This window comes from Rhinatrema bivittatum, chromosome 3 (genome assembly GCF_901001135.1).
Source record: "Rhinatrema bivittatum chromosome 3, aRhiBiv1.1, whole genome shotgun sequence".
NCBI classification, from domain to species: domain Eukaryota; kingdom Metazoa; phylum Chordata; class Amphibia; order Gymnophiona; family Rhinatrematidae; genus Rhinatrema; species Rhinatrema bivittatum.
Genome location: NC_042617.1, coordinates 432,751,441 through 432,773,451, shown reverse-complemented (window position 1 = coordinate 432,773,451; position 22,011 = coordinate 432,751,441). Strand labels below are relative to the sequence as shown.

General features: G+C 43.7%; 1 protein-coding gene across 1 annotated transcript in view; it reads left to right on the top strand.

Annotated features, from left to right (window-relative positions):
- Positions 1–22,011, top strand: part of MYT1L (myelin transcription factor 1 like) — an 822,727-nt gene that overhangs the window by 733,374 nt on the left and 67,342 nt on the right. Inside the window, exon 19 of the mRNA XM_029597019.1 lies at positions 19,662–19,753. Within this exon, the coding sequence (XP_029452879.1) occupies positions 19,662–19,753 (92 nt within the window). The remainder of the gene's footprint in view (positions 1–19,661; positions 19,754–22,011) is intronic.

Sequence of the window (22,011 nt, the reverse complement as noted above, 5' to 3'; positions counted from 1 at the left end):
GAGACAAGCAATGTCTAAATATATACAAGAAAATCTGGACAAGGGGTTTATTCATCCATCTACAACACCAGCAGGAGCTGGCTTTTATTTTGTGGCGAAAAAAGATGGTTCTCTTCGACCTTGTATTGATTATCCTGGTCTCAATTTAATTACCTGAAAGGATAGATATCCTTTACCTTTAATTTCTGAACTTTTGGATCGTTTGCAAGGAGCTAAGATTTTTACTAAGCTTGATTTAAGAGGAGCTTATAACTTAGTTAGAATCAAACCCGGTGATGAATGGAAGTCAGCTTTTAATACTCGGGATGGAAATTACAAATATCTAGTAATGCCATTTGGATTATGTAATGCTCCAGCAGTATTTCAAAATCTTATGAATGAAATATTGAGAGATTTACTTCATTCTTCAGTGATAGTTTATTTAGATGACGTACTTATTTATTGTTATGAACGCTGCCCGCGGGTGTTCCCCGCGAGCAGGCTCACTGACTCACCCATGCTGCCGTCTTCGCCGACGCAGCAGGACGCCGCCTTCGGCCTGCCCAAGTGGCCAGGAGGCCGCCCTGCTTCGTCTTGGCCTCCGCGGTTGGAGCCGCGGCCTTCTTCGGGGCTGGGACCGTCCCCATGCCGATTCCCTCTTCGCGGCATACAGGCCGCAGCCCCGGGCTGGAGTAGCGGCTGGAGCCGCTCCCGGGGCCTCCCACAGCGGCTAGAGCCGCTGCCGACGTTGGAGCCTGCGCCCAGGCTCAGCCCTGCCTCTTCTGACATCTTCCGCACAGACGCTGTGCAGGCCGCTGGCCATGGTCCTGCACAGCCCCTGTTTCCTGCTCCTAGGTGCGCGGCCGCGTCTCTTTGCAATATTTAAAGGGCCAGACACAGGAAGTGTCTGGGCCCCACCTTGATGAATGTTTCCTGACCAGCCCTATAAAGGGCTGCTCCGTTTGTTGTTCCTGGCCTTGCATCATCATGAGTCTTCGCTCTGGAGGCTCCTGCCTGCCAGAGCCCGTGTAAGGTCTTCCAGTCTTCTAGGAGCTCCTTGTTTCGTTCAGCTGCTCCATGTCCAAGTGTCTGAGGTCCATGTCCAGGTGTCTTCATGATCTCCTTCGTCCTGGTGTTCCTGCCTTCCGTGATGTTCTTTCCTACGCCATGCCTCGTCTTCGCTCTCGAGCCTTCTGGTCCGGTAGGCCGGGGGTCCCTCAGATGCAGTACTCCTGAGTGGACTAGCCTGCCGGTGGACGGTTGTCCTGTGCTCCTGAGCCGTCATGTCCCGGATGTGTGTTCCTGTGCTATCCCGCTCCCGTCGTGGTCCGTGACCAGCCCTTGGGGCTGTGTAGGGCGCGTAACGGACAGGGTGGTCCGCAACTCAGTCCCGCGGGTGGCCTGAGTAGGGTGCCCTGAGAGACAGTGCCAATGTCCATGCCTCGTGTTGCCTTGGTGGATGTCAAGAGTCTCGTCCCTGGATGCCGTTGCATCAGCCATGGATGCCGTTGCTTCAGCCACGTGTCTTCGTCCCTGGATGCCGTTGCATCAGCCATGTGTCTTTATCTGGATGCCATCGCATCAGTCATAGTCATGTCTTCATGTCAAGGCCCGTCTGCCCTCAACCTCAGGCCAGGCCTGCTGCTCCATGCTGCTTGCAGCAGGTCCTAAAGGGCCCGGAATGGTCGGAGGACCATTCACCTTCCATCATCCTCAGATGTTGGCCATGGGAGCTTGCCGGCCTGGCGGAGTGTAGACCGTCAGCCACGTGGGGCCACCATCAACTCTTGGCTCGGCCCTGAAGGTCTGGGTCGGGCTGAGGCCCATGGGCACACGAAAATCATCGTTCTCAACATTTATTCTAAAGATATTACTAAACATCGTTTTCATGTACGTCAAGTTTTGCAAAGACTTCATGAACATCATCTATACAAACAAGGTAATGATACCTTGTTCATATAATGATAAATTAGAAAAATGTCTTTTTGAAAAAGAATATTTGCCTTTTTTGGGATATATAGTTTCTACTACTGGTATTCACATGGATCCAGAAAAGGTATCTGCTATTCGTGATTGGCCTCAACCTTTGGGACTTATAGCACTTCAATGATTTTGGGGATTTGCTAACTTTTATCGCAATTTTATCCCTCATTATTCTTTACGGGTGGCACCATTAACAGCTTTAACGAAGAAGGGAGCCAATGTTAAGGATTGGTCATCAGAGACTATCAAAGCATTTCAAGATCTAAAACAAGCATTTTTGGATGGTAGTTGTTTATGCCATCCAGATCCCACTAGACCATTTGTGGTAGAAGTGGATGCTTCCGATTTGTCTGTGGGAGCAGCACTCAGTCAAATATCTACAAGAGAATATTATTGCCTTGTTCGTATTTTTCCAAAAAATGTTCTTCTTCTGAAAGGAATTATAGTATCGGAGATAAAGAACTATTAGCCATTAACATGGCTTTCGAAGAATGGAGGCAATGGTTAGAAGGAGCTTTACATCAAGTAATAGTGTATACTGATCATAAGAATTTAGAATATTTATGTCATGCATAACGTTTGAATCCATGACAAGCACGATGGTCTTTATTTTTCAGACATTTTAAATTTTATTAAAATATCATTCATCTACAAAGAATATCAGAGCTGATGCTCTTTCACACATTTGTGAAATAGAAGATTCAGATAATATACCACAATATATAATTGATCCTGCTAAAATTTTAATTGCAAACAATAACATTTCTTTTGACGGTAAAATGGTAGTATCTTCACGATTGCGGAAACAAGTTCTTCCATGGGCTCATGATTCTTTAACTGCCGGACATCCTGGTAGGCTTCGAACATTAGAACTGATTTCTCGTTATTATTGGTGGCCAAATATTAAGTTGGATGTAAGAAGATATGTTGAATCTTGCCCTTTGTGTGCTAAACAAAAACCATTGCCAGGATGACCATGGGGATTGTTACAACCTTTACCCATTCCCATAGAACCTTGGACTCACTTTTCCACTGATTTTATTGTGGATTTACCTTTATCTGAAGGAAAACAAGTTATATGGGTCACTGTGGATAGATTTTCCAAGATGGCTCATTTTATAGCACTTAAGAAACTTCCTTCTGCACCAGAACTGGCACAACGTTTTACTGAACACATCTTCCAGTTCACTGCAAGATTTTGGAAGGCTTTATGTAAAAAAATTTAACATCCAATTGGATTTTACTACAGCATATCACCCTCAAGGCAATGGACAAGTAGAAAGAGTTAATAGATCGTTAAAGATGTATTTATGATCATTTATAAGTGAGAGACAGGATAATTGGGTATCCTTGTTGCCTTGGGTGGAATTCTCTTACAATCATCACATTCATTCAGCTTCAGGATTTTCACCTTTTCAGATTGTTTATGGAAAACAATTGAAACTCCCATTACCTCTTTCATTAATGGTTAATTCACCTGCAGCTCAAACTACTGCACTACAACTTAAATCACTCTGGGATGCTACACGAGTTAATTTAATTTCTACAGCCAAGAAAATTATGGATAAACATCATAGAATAGCACCTATTTTTCAACCGGGAGAAAAGGTATGGCTTAGTACTCAAAACATACGCTTTAAACTTCCATCTATGCGTTTAGCTCCAAGATTAATTTGTCCATTTGCAATTGTGGAGCGGATTGGAATGGTTTCTTATCGACTGAAACTTCCATCTAATCTTTGGATACTTAATGTATTCCATGTTTCTTTACTTAAGCCATTTATTTATTCTAAGTTCCATCATAATACATCTGAAACAATTAGTACATCTGCAGACGCAGATATTATTTATCAAGTGCATGAAATTCTTGATGTGCGTTTCCATCAGCAATGCTGGGAATATTTGATTTCTTGGGAAGGATTCGGACCTGAAGAGAACACTTGGGAGCCAGCTTCTAATATATTGGACAAATCTTTCTTATATCAATATCATCAAGATAATCCAAATAAACCCAGACCTTCTGGGAGAGGACGTAAGAAGGGGGGTACTGTTGTGACCTTACCGCTCATTAGGGTGGGCTTTGCCAGGGCCTGGGTGGGTGGTTTTCGGTCCAGTTCATCGGTGCAGCATCCTGGAGCTTTGCCGGTGCTGCATCTGCGACGACCCATGGGGTTTCGATGTCCTTGATGTCGGGGAGTGTGCGCGCATGCGTGAGCGCATGTATGTGTGGCGTGCACGCTCATGTTTCTTCAAATACACCTGATATTGTTTCGTTTTTATTTATTTATGGATCCAGCGCGTGTATCTCCCTGTAAAGGGGTTCATGGAATGGGGACTCACACTGCTGGAATCTTGGAGGTATGTCAGCTATTTATTTGTAGTTGTGAAGGGCTCGTGTAGTTTAGAATGTTGGGTAGCATTATTTATATATTCTGCAGGGAAGCGTTTTTGGTTGTCTTGGCAACTGTCTACAACCGTGAATGCTTCACTGCAGCTTGAGCTCCGTCTTTATTTTGCTTTGTTGGATTTTACCTGCTTTTTCATGTATTCACATATTTAAAGTTCTTGTGTCACGTTCCTGAACTATGTTATTTTTGAATAAATATTTTTGAGAATTAACTACATGATCAATTCATATCATCTTAAAGGTCAGTTTTAAGACTGTTGTTCTCAATCCACCATCTGACTTATCTATCATAAGTCAGACTAAGAGTCCACACACTGAGAGACAACAGTAATGAAATAATGCCTTAAGTTCACTGACTCTTCTAGCCAATGTAATAGCAACTAGGGATATACTTTCCATGTAAGGAACTTCAAGGAAGACCACTCCAACAGTTTGAAAGGAGGCTTTATAAGCTGCACTAGTACCACATTAAGACCCTATGCCTCCGACTCTGGAGGCCTTGTATGCCATAAGCCTTTCATGAACTTCAATACTAAAAGATGAATGGATATTGGTTTTCTATCCACTTGTACAGGGTAAGCTACTATAGCACTAAGATGCACTTTGATTGCTGAGGTACTGAGGCCTGAAGAGAAAAGGGAAAATAAGTAAAGAAATAACTCTTGTGAAGGGCAAGGGAACAGGTCCAGTAAGCTGTCTCGACACCAGGATGAAAATAATTTCCATTTAAAGTTGTAAGCTCTTCTGATTGATAGCTTCCTAATGGAAACTAAAACACCTTCCACTTTTTTGGTTAGTGATAGGGAAGCAATTAGCAAGCGCTCAACATCTACACTGCCAAGTTGAGAGGAGAGGTTTGGATGATACAGACAATCCTCTTCTTAAGTTAAAATTGTTGGATCAGATCCCAGAGGGAACGGGGAGAACAATGGACAACTAGGCAAAGTATGAGAACTACACTTGTTCGGGCCATGCTGGAGCAATGAGTATCAAGCTAGCTGATCTTTGAGCACTTTTTGAATTGTTCTGTCTATTAGAGGAAGTTCTGTCTATTAGAGATCAGTCTGTCACTGAGGATACAGAGCCTACTCGTGAATATGAAAGCCTTTACTGAGGCAGTCTAACAATGTGTTGGAGATCCCTGAAAGGTAAGTTGCCTCTAGGGAGACCTCAAGAATGCAGGTCCACTCCCAAATTCTTATGGATTCTTGCTTTCTAATACAGGACGAGGTCCATATTCAAAAGCATTTAGCTGGCGAACTGAGAAGTTAATCAAAAAGGGGAACCACGCGGATCACTCACTGTGAAACTTCTTATTATTATAATACTGAATTCTTGTAACTTGTAAGGTATTTTTGATATTTAATACAATTTGATAAACCTACATGCCAAACTGAGAAGTTAAAATAGGAAAAGACCTGTTATATAGATGTCGTTTGTCTGAGTGTACCTTCATACGATGCTGTACTGAATGCAGCTATCGTGACTGTGAAGCCTGTGTATAGGCTTTAAAAATCATTAGGTACCCCAGTGTTTGGATGCACACTTTTATAGTGTTCACTGTCCACTGTGCAATTGTTGCTTGAATGATCACGTGGATGCTACTTTAATGAATCACTTACCTCAAGTTTGTGGTCGGTCTTGCCTCAGCCTGGCTGAGGCAAGACCACAAACGACCTCTTGCAGTCGATCTCCTGCCGGCGCCATTTTCCGTAAGGAAAACGATTCGCAGCAGGAAATCGCTCCTTGACCCCCGCTGGACCCCAGGAACTTTTGGCCAGCTTGGGGGGGCCTCCTGACCCCCACAAGACTTGCCAAAAGTCCAGCGGGCGTCCGGAACGACCTCCTGCGTCGAATCGTTTTGGTCTATGGCCGCCGCCATTTTGCGGCGGCCATTTTGCAAAATGGCGCCGGCTGAAGACTACACTTACTGAGCCGGTTTTCCTGCTCTCCCCCTTCCCCCGATTTAGCTACGGACCGCCGCTACAGAGGTAATTTAAGCTATGGATCGCTGCTACGGACCCCCAGGTAATTTAAGGCATTTGGGGGGGGGTTCGGGAGGGTGGGGGATTTAATTTAAAGGGTCGGGGGTGGTTTTTAGGGGGTTTTAGTGTGCCGGCTCACGATTTTAACGATTTTCACGATACTTTACACACCCAAACGGCAACAATACGATTCCCTCCCCCCTCCCAGCCGAAATCGATCGTTAAGACGATCGAGGACACGATTCACATCTCTATTCAGTACAGCATCGTATGAAGGTACACTCAGACAAATGACATCTATATAACAGGTCTTTTCCTATTTTAATATTATTTCATGTTATTTTGTTCAGGGTTATATAATTAGCACAAACTGAGAAGTTAGCCAGCTAAATGCTAACTGAGAAGTTAGCCAGCTAAATGAATATTTGGGTACATATCCTGCTAAATTCTACCTCACTATTAGGCTAGAATTTAGCTAGATAAATTAGGGCTGTTCTGGGGTCGTATCTAGGAGGAGCTGAGTTAGTTGGCTAAATTAACCACCTAACTCTCAGAGTCTGGTCAGGCCAAATATCTGTCCTAAAGTAAGTTGGACATAGAAAACTTTAAGATAGCCAGTTATATTTAATAGTGTGGCAGCACGTTTATCAGGCTAACTTTGCTGTTCAGACTGTGTCTGAATATGGACCTTGAACATGGCTACTTTATTGTCAGCCTGGATGAGAATTCTCTTTCCCTGAAGGAGATGAGAAAAAGCTGTTAAGGCAATTCTCATTGCTCATAGCTCTAGCAGATTGATTTGAAACAGTAGTTCTGTTGACGATTAATTTCTTTGGATTGAGAATGGACCTGTGTAAGTGCCCCATACTCTGGTGGATACATCCATTTTCAATGTGACTTGATAGGGTAGTCATAAAAGGTGACACCCCATTTTCAGGAAATTCATATCTAACCATCAGTGAAGTGCTTTCTTCATTTCCACCACAACCTCCACTGAGAAAGATAACTGAAGTAACTGGTCCCACTGAGTGCAGAGTCCACATTGAAAAATTTGCATGTAGAGATGGCTTAAGGGGACTACATGAACCACCACTGCTATGTGGCTGATGACAACCAACACTTCCATGGCTGGGACTTGATCCTTTTGTATAAGCCGTTGGACTAGGCAATGGAGACAGCATTCCCCTATGAATTTGAATCTTTGGGATGAACAAGGTTTGATTTCTTGAAGTTCACAATGAATCCCAAAGACTGATGTAGCAGGATCATCCTCTGCAGGTAGTACTTGGAAGGATCTGTCACTAGTTAGTTGTCCAGGTCAGAGAAAACACAGATGTCCTGATGACAAAGATGTGCTGCTACTACCATTAAGCACTTGGTGGGAAGACCCTTGGTGCTGCCAAGAGCCCAAAAGGGAGCACTCTGTACTGGTAGTAAGAGGAATCCACTGCAAAACGAAGGTAATACCAATGGGAGGGTTGGATAGGTATGTGTGCATGTACATCTTACAGATCCAGGGCACACATCCAATCTCCTGCTTGAATAAAGGGCAGTATAGTGTGCAGGGAGTTTATTTTGAATTTGTCCCACAACAAGCTCTTACTTAAACTTCATAAATGCAGGATATGTTGCGTCGGAGGTGGACCCTTGGGCCGAGGTGGGGTTGACACAACCCGTAGGTAGGGACCTATGGTTCCCCACCATCGGCAGCTGGAGTGGGCTGAGGCTAGAGGCCACTGGAGCTTCACCTATACCAGCCCTTGTTCCCCTCGGGTTGAACCTTTGGGTGCCGGGGCCAGCAGGACTTAGGTGGACCTCGAGGTTAGTTATTAAAGAGAAATGGTTCAGCCCAGAGACAGCAGCCAATAGGTGGCATAGTCCTATCCTGGACTGGGTTCAGTACAGGAACTCAGGCACCAAAGTAAAGGAAGGTAACTGGAGGCGCTCAAGCAAAGAAAGGCTGGAGCCTTGTAAGTCCATGTCCAGGGGATAGCGAGAGGAGGCGTCACTGACAGGTTAGGGTCAGAGCTGGAGGTAAGCAGAGGTCATGGCAAGCAATGTAGAACTCTGGACACAGAGAGGTCTGTAGCGTAGTCAATCAAGGCAATGGTCAAGGCACGGAGAAGGCAGGTGTAGTCAACCAAGGCAATGGTAAGGGCATGGAGAAGGCAAGCATAGTCAAGCAAGGCAGTGATCCAGGACTGGAGATAGGCTGAATAGTAGTCAGGTGTAGCAGAGATCCATGGCTGGAGATAGGCTGGAGAGTAGTCAGGTGTAGCAGAGGTTCGGGGCTGGAGATAGGCTGAAGAGTAGTCAGGCATAGCAGAGGTCCGTGGGCCACGTGGAGAGGCCCGACGAGCAAGGACATCTTGGCTGGCAACACTGAGGACCATGGCAAAGCCGGAAGCACCGGAGGCAACCCGAGGTTGCAGCTGGCGGCCCACCGCCACCAGTGAAGAGAAACCAGGAGCTGGAGCCCATGTGAGAAGGTGAGAGGGCCACGCCATGGGTCTGCCGCAGGTGGCATGCGTATCAGGACAGGCCTCAATCCCCCTGATTTCTGGGAATAAAGAAATAGCAGGACTAGTACCACTTGCCATACTGGTTGGGAGGGATAGGTTTATCTCCTGTTGGATGAGAATTGACTCCATCTCAAGACTAAGCTGAATCAAGTGAGACAGATCCAGATTAAAGGCTGAACAATGGAGTAGCACTGGAATGCGGAAAAAGTGCAATAATAACTAGACTCCACAACCTTGAGAATCCAATGGACCTTAGTTATCTTTCACCATTCCTCCAGGAAGAGGTAGATTCTGCCCCCCATTGGAGGGGTTGAAGTCTGAAAGTCAAGGTTAGTCAAAAAATAAGCCCATGTTTGGGCTGGGCCTATTGCAGTATCTTTGGCTGACATCTCTCATGCTGATGTCCATGAGGCAGAAGTTGTTGCTGCGGAAGCACAAGTGGGGCAAGAAACCACTAGAATTGGTAGAAAAGGCATCTCTAGAAATAGGAATGATTAAAAGTGAAGTAATTACACCTTTATGAGGATTGTTACTCAGAACCCATTGAGACTGGACAGCCATGTGCTGCTCCTTGATTTGGGCAACCATTTCCCTGAACTTGTCACCAAAGAGGTGTTCCTCAGAGCAAGACAATTCTGCCAACTTATCATGTATATCTTCGCGTAGACTACTGGTCCTTAACAAAGTAATGTGTCATTCTCCATTGGCTGCGGTGTTGAATGATTTGTATATTGAATGAAGGAGATGACATTTGCATGCCTCAGCTTCCTGAAGTGCCTGCAGATACTTTGACTGCTCTCCTTCTCCTGAGTCTAGCAGCGGCATCAACTTCTCAATGCAATCAAGTAAGTACTGCACCATATAAAACTATTGGTCTGTGATGTGGACATTAAGCATTGAGTTCTGGAAAACTTTTTTACCAAAGGTATCCAGCAATTTAGGATTTTTGCCTGAAGGGAGTCTGGAGAAGATCCTTGTCTTCTCTCCCTTTTTCATTTCTGATTCCATTATGACCAATTGGTGTGGTAGTTGCACTACCCCAAACTCTGAGGTTTACTGAACTCTATATTTAAGGTCCAGTTTCCTGGCCACCAGTGGGCAGGATGCCAAATTTTCCTACATTCTTGTTTGTAACTCGCACAGCATCGAGTGCACTGGGATCACTGTGGGTTCCATTGGAGTTTCTAGGATCTGAAGAAGACCAAAGATCTCCATGTGCGGGTTCTTGTTCTTGTGAATGATGACTCCCAGGACCTTTCCCAACTTATACAAAAACTTTGATAGGAGAGGTCTTTGGGTCTCTGATTTGAAGGGTGAAGGAGCTCTAACCCAGGACTCCAATGATAATGCAGGTGACTGTATGGGGTCCTTAGTCATCTCAAAGGGAAATATTCATGGGGGGAAATATGCCTGCCCAACTGACTGTACTCTGTAGTGAGAGAGTGGTGAGGACTAGACTGAATCTTTGGCATGGATGTGAGAAGGACACCCCCTTGGGGGAACAAATCTGACACATTGGACAGGAGAGGTTGAAGAGGGCCCTTTTTTATTCTTAGTTGTCAATGAGGCAAAGAAAGTCTTCAGCAACTCTGTCAATTAGTCTATTGGCTTCTGTTGGGGGAGAAACACCTTCTAAAACTAATATAGGTTCATCCTACCGAAATACTCCCACTGGACTCCAAAAGGTAGATCTTCCTAGAGCAACCGGAGCAGGAAGTACAAGGAAACCAGCGGTACCATGGAACAAATTGGGTTCAGAGTCTTCAAACAAAACCCTTGTTCCAAAAGCTTTGATGGTGATACTGCCCTGAAGATGGGAGGTGATAAGTGAAGCACATTCCCCTCAGGACTCCCTGCTTTTCTCAATGGAGCCAGTGAATGTTGCGCTGACCTGATAATTAACTATGTTGGTTGCCCCAAGGGCCATTGCATCAACAGTGGTCCTTGCTTCAGGGTCCAAAGTGTTGGGAGCTCAAAACCCTGATGCACTGACTGTGCTGAGGGCCAGTGTGCTGACAGCATGGAGGGAAGATGCATCGATAATACCGAGGGCCTGTGCATTGAAAGTGCCAGAAATGTCATTATCTCCAATGGGGCATATACCAATGGCACTGGGACTTGATGCGTTGATGGAGTCGAGTATACCAGGATGGATTCTGAATGTTACTTCAATGGCATTGACTGCGTACTCATAGGATCCATGAAGGGCCAGGGGTGGATTGACCTATCGGGGGATCGGGCTTCCCCCGGTGGGCCAGTCGCTCCTGTCACGTGATTTTTTTTTTGTGTGTGTATTATAAAGTTTCCAAACAAAGTATTAGGGGGCGCCACGAGCAGTGGTATCCCGAGGGGAGCCAATGCCCCCGGGCTCAAGGAGGCTCATGTGGCCGCTGAGCAGCGACACGTATATAGCAAGCAGATCGGCAGGGCCGTGGTGGAGCTCACGTCACCACGGCCTGAAGAAAAAGATCGCGTTTAACCGCGCTGATGCTCCTCCTCCTTCCTGCCTGTGCGGTCCCGGAAGTAAACGTTGCCAGAGCCGCCTGGGCAGGAAGGAGGAGGAGCATCAGCACATGCAGAAGAGGAGCAGCGCTTACGGGCCGAGAAGAGGAAGAGGCCCAGTAGCAGGGCCGCCGCGGCCCGAGAAGAGGAAGAGGCCCGGTAGCAGGGCCGCCACGGCCCGAGAAGAGGAAGAGGCCCGGTAGCAGGGCCACCGCGGCCCGAGAAGAGGAAGAGGCCTGGTAGCAGGACCGCCACGGCCCGAGAAGATCAGGGCCGCTGCAGAGCCCATCCTGCGGCGACCCGCGAAAAGGAGGCACAGAGGTGAGAGAGAGGCTGAGGATCGTTGAGTGTGTGTATGAGATTGTGTGTGGGAGTGAGGACATGAATGTTTGCAGAGACAGCATGTGAGAGCGAGACAGCATGTGACAGTGAGAGCTTGTGCAAGACAGCATGTGGGAGTGAGAGAGAGCCTGGGTGTTGAGAGTCAGACAGCATGTGCCAGTGAGAGACTGTGTGTATGAATGACTGTATGAGAGAGAGCATGTGACAGTGAGAGCTTGTGCAAGACAGCATGTGGGAGTGAGAGAAAGCCTGTGTGTGTGAGACTCAGATAGCATGTGCCAGTGAGAGACTGTGTGTATGAATATGAGAGAGAGAGAGAGAGATGTTTCTCTCCGGAAACATCATGAACCACAATATATATACTGGCAATGTAGCCCAAATTGGGTTAATAGCACAACTTGCACTAAGAGCATGTTGCATAGCTGTTATCGCAATTTGCGATACACATGCTTATTAGCATAAGGTATGCCCCTTTTTGGTATCGTATGCGATACCACTGCGATATTGGAAAATGAGGCCCTCAGTCATCTTGCAGCCCAACTGACTCCCTTATATGCTGTCTGCTTTAAATGTACTTGAAAACATTTCATTATTACGTTTTGCCTCAACGGCAAGCATCATCTCAATTTCTTTCTTGTTCTGTCTTACTACTGTTTTACATCAATCTTGACAGTGCTTATGCTCTTGTTTATTTTTATCAACTGGGTCTACTTTCCATTTCTGAAAGATGACCTTTTAGCTTTAACTGCCTCCTTTACCTCACCTTTAAACCATGCTAGCAGTCATTTGAGCTTCCTTCGACCATTTTTAATGCATGGAAATATATATTATCTGGGTTTCCAAAATGGTATTTTTAAACAATGTCCATGCTTCAGGCAAACTTTTAACTTTTGCAACTATTCCTATTAGTTTTTTTCTAATTTCCTCATTCTATCATAGTCTCCCTTTTTAAATTTATATGCTACATCAGTAGTTTTATTTAATGTCCTCCCTCCAGTGAGTATATCAAATGTGATTGTATTATGATCACTATTGCTTAGTAGCCCAACCACAGTAACTCCTTGCACTAAGTCATGTATTCCACTGAGGACTAGATCTAAAGTAGCTGCCTCTCTCATCAATTATAGGATTAGCTGCTCCATGAATCAATTTATGTCATCTATAAACTTAATCTATGAGCATAGGAATATAAGAACTTGCCATATCGGGTCAGACCAAGGGTCCATCAAGCTCAGTATCCTGTTTCCAACAGTATTCAATCCAGGTTACAAATACCTGGCATGATCCCAAACAGTAAATAGACCCCATGCTGCTATCAAACAGTGATATTCAGTGGCTATTCCTTAAGGGCCTGTTTTTAATAAAGCATTTACACATTTAAAATTGGGTTTTACATATGTAAATGTAAGTGGGCTTTTGAAAATTTCTACTGTATATGCCATTGAATTTTCCATAGGATTTACTAGCTTAAATGTAATTTACTTGAGTAAAGGGCTTTTGAAAATTGCTATGATAGCATGTTACATTTACGAGCAAAACTCCTTTAAAAATTATCCCCCCTTTATACTTGGTCAATAATAGTTTATTGACTTCTCCTCCAGGAATCTGTTTAACCCTTTTTAAAATCCAGCTACATTAAATGCCTTAACTACATCCTCAAATAATAATGAATTCCAGATCTTAATTGTGCATTGAGTGAAAAAGAATTTTTTAAAATTTGTTTTGAATGTGCTACTTATTAACTTCATGGAGTGCCTCTACTCTTTATATTTTTTATACATTTACCTGTTCTATTCCACTCATGATTTTATAGATCTCTATCATATCCCCCTCTCAGATGTCTCTTCTTCAAGCGGAATAGATCCAATGTTTTAAGCCTTTCCTCATAAGGGAGCCATTCCATTCCTGTTATCATTTTTGTCACCCTTCCTATACCTTTTCCAATGCAAATGTATCTTTTTTTAGATGCAGCAACCAATAATACACACAATACTCTTAAGTATTGCTTCACCATAAAGCATGCAGAGTAGGAATGTGCATTCATCCTGGTTCGGGGAGCCTGAAACCCAAAGGAATGTTTCCCGAAATTTGGGGAAAAATTTGTTTTCGGGTTTAGTGCGCGCTAACGAAAAAATGTTAGTGCACACTAACAGGAGTTAATGCGCACTCACTCTATTAGTGCACATGAAAACAAAATGTGGGTCTCCCCAAATTTTAAAGGCTCAAACTGTGGGAAATACGAAATTTCCCGTGGCAGGCCAAAAATGAAGCCCGAACCAATAGGTTCAGACTTCGCACATCCCTAATACAGAGGCATTATGATATTTGCGATTTTATTCTCCATTTCTTTTCTAATTATTGCTACCATTCAGGGTCATTTATCATTTTGCATGATAACGCCATAATGTGCATTAAATAGTGCAATGGGCATTAGTATCCAAATGTCACATTTGCTATGCAAGTGGGAGGAGTTTGAGTGGAGTTAATGGTAGTGGGCAGCTCCTAACATCAAATGCGATATAGTAATGCAAAGCAATGCAGGTTTTAATGCCAGAAATAACTATACATATTTTCTGTGCATTGTACCCATGGTAGCTATGCACAGGAAAAGATTTTTATTGCATATGCCGTTCAGGCAGGAGAGAGAGAGAGAACAATATGTCTCTCTACAATTTATACCACTGTAAAAGGGGGCACTTTTAACTCAGAGTGGGCTTTGGGGGCATGGGATAGTTTTTTTGGGGGGTGATTTTACTTACACAGTATGAGGTACGAACAGCAAAGTTCGTATCACTGAAGATTTTCTGACATTTCACTGAAGATTTTCTGACATTTCAATTGATAAAAGTCATAAGAGGAGTTGATTTGTACAATGCACTCTCTAGCTTTTTTAGTAGTAGTGACATATTGTTCTCTTTCTCTGTCTCCGCGGAAATTACCTATGTGATATGGGAGCAGAGAAATTAGCCTAACCATGCCCCCTTTTTTATCACGGGCGCTATTTCCACTATATTTATAGCAATTTGATAAATCTAGGCATTTGTTTGCTTTTTTGACTGCCAACACAATCTGAACTGAAGATTTCAAAGTATTGTCCAGTATGTCACCCAGGTCCTTTTCTTGGACCATATATCTTAATGGAAGTTAACATCATATAACTACAGTGTGGTTACTTTTCCCCATGTGCATCACTTTGCACTTGCTCACATTAACTTTCATCTGCCATTTAAATGACCAGTCTTCCAGCTTTGCTAGATCCTCCTGCAGTTTTTTCACAATCTGCTTATGATTTAACAACTTGGAATAATTTTGTATCATCTGCAAATTTGATCACTTTACTCATTTCCTTTTCCAGATCATTTACAAATATATTAAAAAGCACCAATCCCAGTATAAATCCCTGTGGAACTTCACTGTTTACCCTTCTCCACTGAGAAAACTGACTATTTAGTCCTACTATCTGCTTCCTATCTTTTAACCAGTTTGCAATCCACAGTAGGACATTGCTTCCCATCTCTCAAACATGTCTCGATGAGACATTGAACCAATCATTACTGGGTAATTGAAATCTCCCATTATTGTGTTGCCAAATTTATTTTCTTTTTAAATTTTAGTTAACATTTTACAGTCTATTACTTCACCGTGGCCCAGTCACCAGTAGTATATACTCTTTCCCAACATGCATGTACTATCTATCCATATGGATTCTACAGTTCATTTTGTTTCCTGCAGGAATTTATCATGCTTGACTCATGCCATCTTTTGCATATAGTGCCACCCTCCCCCCTACTAATTTGAGCTGCCCTATTACATCAATAAAATTTATACCCTCTCACAGTGTCCCATTAGTTATCCTCTGTTGACCATGTCTTAGAAATGACTATTATATCTAATCCTCATAAGTCATACATTCTAACTCACCATTTATTTATACTATTCAAACTTCTGACATTTGCATACAAACAAGTTAAAGTATATTTTCTGAACTTTCAATTTACTTAGTATTCACAACCTGCTTATAAGCAAATAATACAGGCAGTGTAGAGTCATTCATATCTGTGTGTTCTTTGTCTACAATCATCTGGGCTACTTTAACCTTAGCTACAATCTCTCTACTGGGGTATACTAACTTCCTGTTTTGCAAGTATCCTTAGAAGATACCTCTTTCAGAACAATGCGCTTCTGAGTGATTGTCAGCTTTTCCCCCTGGTCTAGTTTAAAAGCTAACCTATCTCCTTTTTAAAAGTTAGTGCCAGCAGCCTGGTTCCATTCTGGTTAAAGTAGAGCTCATTCAATTGGAATAGGTTCCCCCTTTCCCAGATTGCTCCCTAGTTCCTAATAAATCTAAAGCCCTTTTACCTGCACCATCATCTCATCCATTTATTGAGACTCTGGAGCATCACCTGCCTCTGGAGTTCTGAACATGGAAAGGGAAGCACTTTTAGGAATGCAATCCTGGAGGTTCTGAATTTCAGTTTCCTACATAAGATAATATATTTAACCTCTAGAACCTCCCTCCTGCACCTTCCTATGTCACTGGTACCCACAAGTATAACAACAGTTGGCTCCTCCCCAGCACCCTTGAAAATCCTATGTAGGTGATGCATGAGGTTTGCTATCTTTGCACCAAGCAAGCAAGTTACCATGTGATCCTCAAGCCCACTAGCTACCCAGCTATCTACATTCCTAACGATCGAATCACCAACTACAACGGTTGTCCTAACCCTTCCCTCCTGGACAATTGCCCCTGGAGATACATTATGTATGTGAGAGGATAAAGTATCATCTGGAGGGTAGGTCCTAGCTACATGATCATGTCATACCTACCAAGGTGATGGTCTCCTGCTAGGTGACCTAGTTCCTGCAAAATAGCACCTGCTCTGATTGATTGGAATTAGGACCTCTCTACTATGTCCTTGAAGGTCTCCTCTATATACCTCTTTGCCTACTTCAGCTCCTCCAGAACTGCCATTCTGGTCTTCAGAGATTGGACCTATTCTCTGAGAACCAGGAGCTCTTTGTACCGGGTATACACATGCAACCTTTTACAATAGGAAAATAATCATATATGTGTTACTCAGTGCAAAAGAATAGCCCCCATCTCGCTGCTGGGCTTCTGTCTGTATCTTAATTTTGTTGAGTTGCTAAAGTTTTAAAAGTTGATTATGAAGTGGGTATGGCCCTCAATTTAAGGGTTTTAAATTTGACTAAGGATTTTAAATGTATTTACTAAGTGGTTTTTAAATCAAAAGTTTAAATTTTTGATTACTAGAGACTAATGCTAGTTTGTCAATAACCAGCAAAAGGATTAAAGTTATTGAATCACTAAAATCAGTGAAGAAAAGGTGGCAGTGAAGGGTTTGGTTCCTACCACTATTTTAGGTTGATTGAGTGTGACTGAGGGATGGATGTTGTAAAAGAGAGGAAAAGAGGCTGAGGGATGAATTCTGGGGAAGGGAGACAGATTATAGGTGTATGGGGGAATCCAGATGTTCAGAAATTGGAAAATGGAGGAAATGAGATTAGAGTCAAATATAGGAAGAAGGGGACTAACAGCAAAGTAGGTGCAGCAGAAGAGGGAAAAGAGGCAGGGACCATATGGAGGAAAAAGAATTGCGGCAAGGGATATTTATTTCTTTATTTCTTTATTTAGTGTTTTTATTATACCGGCATTCATGACAGGTATCACATCATGCCGGTTTACATTTAACAAGGGGTGAGAAACACAGAGAAATGGTGGTACTACAACAGAAATAGCACATGTACAAAGTTATATACTCTATAGTGCTCGCCCCCAGAAAAAAGTTAAGGGAACACAAAGTATCATTTCTATTCCACTACTTTATTGGTTTTTTAGAATGCTAATAGTACCTTTTTCTTTACTTTTTGTAAATAGTATGTTAGTCTGACCTCTTTCTAGTTCCTGTATTTGTTTTTATTTTTTCTTTTATTACTTATGTATCAGTAGATTTCATCAAATAAAGGGCATTAAAATTCTTTGCACAGAAACATAGACACATTCCAAATGGCATAGAAAAGAAGCAGAGAGAAACCAAAACTTAAAACAAGAACCATGGTTCCTGGATTGGTTTTGACACTAAGCAGTGGGCTAAGTTGACAAATCAAAGTGGTAGGCCTGAAAAAGACACAAAGGGCATAGAAACAAAACAACTTAACAAGCTATAAACAGGAAAGTGGTTCTCTGAATTTGGTAGTACTGATGAACATAAAAGACTAACCCTTGCATAAAGAGATGATTAAATATTTTAATAACATTTTTGCTTCATACAGTGAAAATTCCGATGAAGAGTTCATTTTAGGATTTTCCAATTTTTCATTATCATTGATTTTCTGTGCTTCTCTTAGTTCATACATGGAACTGAGCTATTAAGATAAAATTGAGAAGGGCAAAGACTGTTACAGTTTATCACTAAGATTTTTATTCTGATGTGACAGCAATTATGCATTAATCTCTAGGGATGTGAATCGTTTTTTGACGATTTAAAATATTGTCCGATATATTTTAAATCGTCAAAAATCGTTAGAGCCGCGATACAATAACAATTCCCTCGATTTATCGTCAAAAAATCGTAAATCGGGGGAAGGGGGAGGGCGGGAAAACCAGCACACTAAAACAACCCTAAAACCCACCCGACCCTTTAAAATAAATCCCCCACCCTCCCGAACCCCCCCAAAATGCCTTAAATTACCTGGGGTCCAGAGGGAGGGTCCCGGTGTGATCTTTTACTCTCGGGCCTCCGGTGCGTTATAGAAATGGCGCCGGCGCTACCTTTGTCTTGTCATATGACAGGTCAAAGGTAGCGCCGGCGCCATTTTGTTTTTTGTCCCTTGTTTTTTGCCATTTTGTATGGAAAAACGATTCGCGTGCAGGAAGTCGTTCCCGGACCCCCGCTGGACTTTTGGCAAGTCTTGTGGGGGTCAGGAGGCCCCCCCAAGCTGGCCAAAAGTCCCTGGGGGTCCAGCGGGGGTCCAGGAGCGATCTCCTATGCTCCTGACGTCGGGGGACAAAAAACAAAATGGCGCCGGCGCTACCTTTGACCTGTCATATGACAAGGCAAAGGTAGCGCCGGCGCCATTTCTACAACGCACTGGAGGCCCGAGAGTAAAAGATCACACCGGGATCCTCCCTCTGGACCCCAGGTAATTTAAGGCATTTTGGGGGGGTTCGGGAGGGTGGGGGATTTATTTTAAAGGGTCGGGTGGGTTTTAGGGTTGTTTTAGTGTGCCCGAGAGTGGAAGATCACACCGGGACCCCCCCACTGGACCCCAGGTAATTTAAGGCATTTTGGGGGAGTTCGGGAGGGTGGGGGATTTATTTTAAAGGGTCGGGGTGGGTTTTAGGGATGTTTTAGTGTGCCGGTTTTCGATTTACACGATTTACACGATATTTAAAAAACCCAAACTGCGACGATCCGATTCCCTCCCCAACCCAGCCGAAATCGATCGTTAAGACGATCGATCACACGATTCACATCTCTATTAATCTCTGTAGTGGTAGGCTTTAGGCCCAGATAATTGCTCAATGTGTTAGTATGAGGGCATCTCTGAAAGGTAAGGACAATTATTACAGTGGAGCCCTCTACCAAAGTGTCTGTTACATTTAGCAAATGCAATTTTTAAAAAAGTGATTTAAATCATTGCTTTAGCTGAAAGATCCTGATTATGCTATCAGATAAATGCCCAGTAGATCCAGTAGGTAATTAACTGAAGGATACATTCATTTTCTAAATAGAAGTAGAAAAATATACTTACTCTCAGGGTTTATTGTGTTTCTCATCTGCTTTCAACAGATCAACTTTTGTTTAGAGTAGAAAGAAAAGTTTCTTTCAAGGTAACTGAAATATCATTGAAAGTGAAAAAGAAAGACATTTTTGGCGGTACTGCTTTTGAAATAATTGACTATTTTCTTATTTTTACCAGTCTGTCAGGATGTCCCAGGGCAACTTCAGCAATGAAGAAAGCAAGACTATCTGGAGAAGAAATGCTAACAATAAAACAACGGGCTACTAATGGTAAACATTTTTAAATTACTCCTTCATAATATTAAAAACTAATTACTGAATAGTTGTCTGATCCAATTTATTTTATATTTATTTATTTATTTAAAATATCTTATAACCTGCTAATTATTGTAAAATACCATTTTAGAGGAGAACAATAAACAAATTTTCATAAAACATTATTTATTTATTTATTTAGGTTTTTTTTGTTATTTTATATACCGTTGTTCCTAGTGAAGATCACAGTGGTTTACAAAAGTAATATTTGTCCTTTAGTTCCACATATTGGTCTAACACACTTTAGTAAGATACATTTTGGTATTACATATACTTTGGTAGGTTATATATGTTGGCATGGCAGGTACATTGGAGGAACTCAATAAGGTCATATGAATCAAGGGTGATGTTCTTATATATCTCAACTGAGGAAGGGGCAACAGGTAGTAGAATAGGGAATCTGTTTAGTAATTTACATGGTTGTATGGGAGTTGTCACGAGCTACATTATTCTCTCGTTACTTGGTATTGTTTTCTTGTTCATGTTATTAACTCTGTATTCAGATAGGGGTAGATTTTAAGACATGTGCGCGCAAAATTGTGCACAATTGTGCACCTTGCGCACACCAGGCCGCGCTGCCTTCCCCCTTTCCCTTCCTCCTAGCCTGATCTTCCCACCTCTTCCCCTAACCTTTCCCCCCCCAGCCCTACTCTAACCCCCCCCTGACTTTTATCTTACCTTTTGCACCTGCCTTCATGCAGGTGCAAGTTGCGTGTGCCGGCAGCCTGCCGACATGCGATCCTCCATCACAGCGGTAATGACCCCCCCAAGTCTTACCAAAACTCCCTGGTGGTCCAGCAGGGAGTCCAGGAGCCATCCCCTGCACTCTCACACCTTGGTGCTGGTTTCATCATGGTGCCGATAGCCTTTGTCACAGGGGCTACTGGTGCCATTGGTCAGCCCCTGTCACATGGTCATCGGCGCCATCTTGTGCTCCTGCCATGTAACAGGGGCTGACCAATGGCACCTGTAGCCCCTGTGACATAGTATAGGCAAAGGCTATCGGCGTCATTTTGAGTACTGGCACCGGACGGCCGGAGTGCAGGAGGTCGCTCTGGGACCCCCGTTGGACCCCCACAAGACTTGCCAAAAGTCCAGCGGGGGGTCCGGGAGCGACCTCCTACACGCCGGCCATCCGATGCCAGGACTCAAAATGGCGCCAATTGCCTTTGCCCTCACTATGTCACAGGTACCGACGGTCGGCGGATCGCCAATATGGCGAAAACGAATGCACACCCCTACTCTCTAATGCACATACACACACCCTCAAACAGGTTCCCTCACTCTCTTACACACACACATCCCCTCAAACAGGGTCCCTCTCTCTTACATACAAGCTCCCTTTCTCTCTCTTATATACATCCTCACACAGGTTACCTATGTCTCTCTCTCATGCACCCCTTCACGCAGGCTCTGTCTCACACATACACAATCCCTTCACACAGGCTAGCACTCTCACATACACATGATCCCTTTTTCATACACACAAGCTCCCAATCTCTCACACACATACACACTCCTTCACAATCTCCTCATATAGACTCCCTCTCTCTGGCACCCACACTCTAGCATCCCCCCCCCCCCCATTTTCTCACCTCCCATGCTCTCTCTCACATCTTCCTGCTCACCCCCCTGATCTCTCACCCACCCTGATATCTCTCTCTCTAACACTCTCTCCCCTGCTCTCTCACCCTCCTCTCTCTCACACCCCCTCCCCTCTCTCACCCCCTCCTCTTTCACACCCCTCCCATCCCCTCTCTCATACTCCCTCCCCTTTCTCATACCCCTCTCCTTCTCCTCTCACACACACACACACACTCACATATTCACTCTAACCAGGGCCTTCATATTCACATGGGGGCTTTCATCTTCGCTGCAAACAATGCACACTCCATTTGCGGCACATGGGGGTCTTCATCTTTGTCACGAACGGTGTGCTGGGGCCTTCATCTTTGCTGCGAGTGGAGCACGTCCTGCGGCACATGGAGGGTTTCATCTTCAGCACGAACAGCGCGCCGGGACCTTCATCTTCACCATGAGCAGAATGCCGGGGCCTTCATCTTCGCACGCTCCATTTGCGTCATACCGGGGTCTCCTCTGCCATTGTCGTGCCTATTAGTTCTAGGTTATCGTTATGTATGATTTTAGAGATTAAAGTTAAAACTTTGTAAAATATTTGGTACTGTATCGGTAGCCAATGCAGTGCTGTAAGT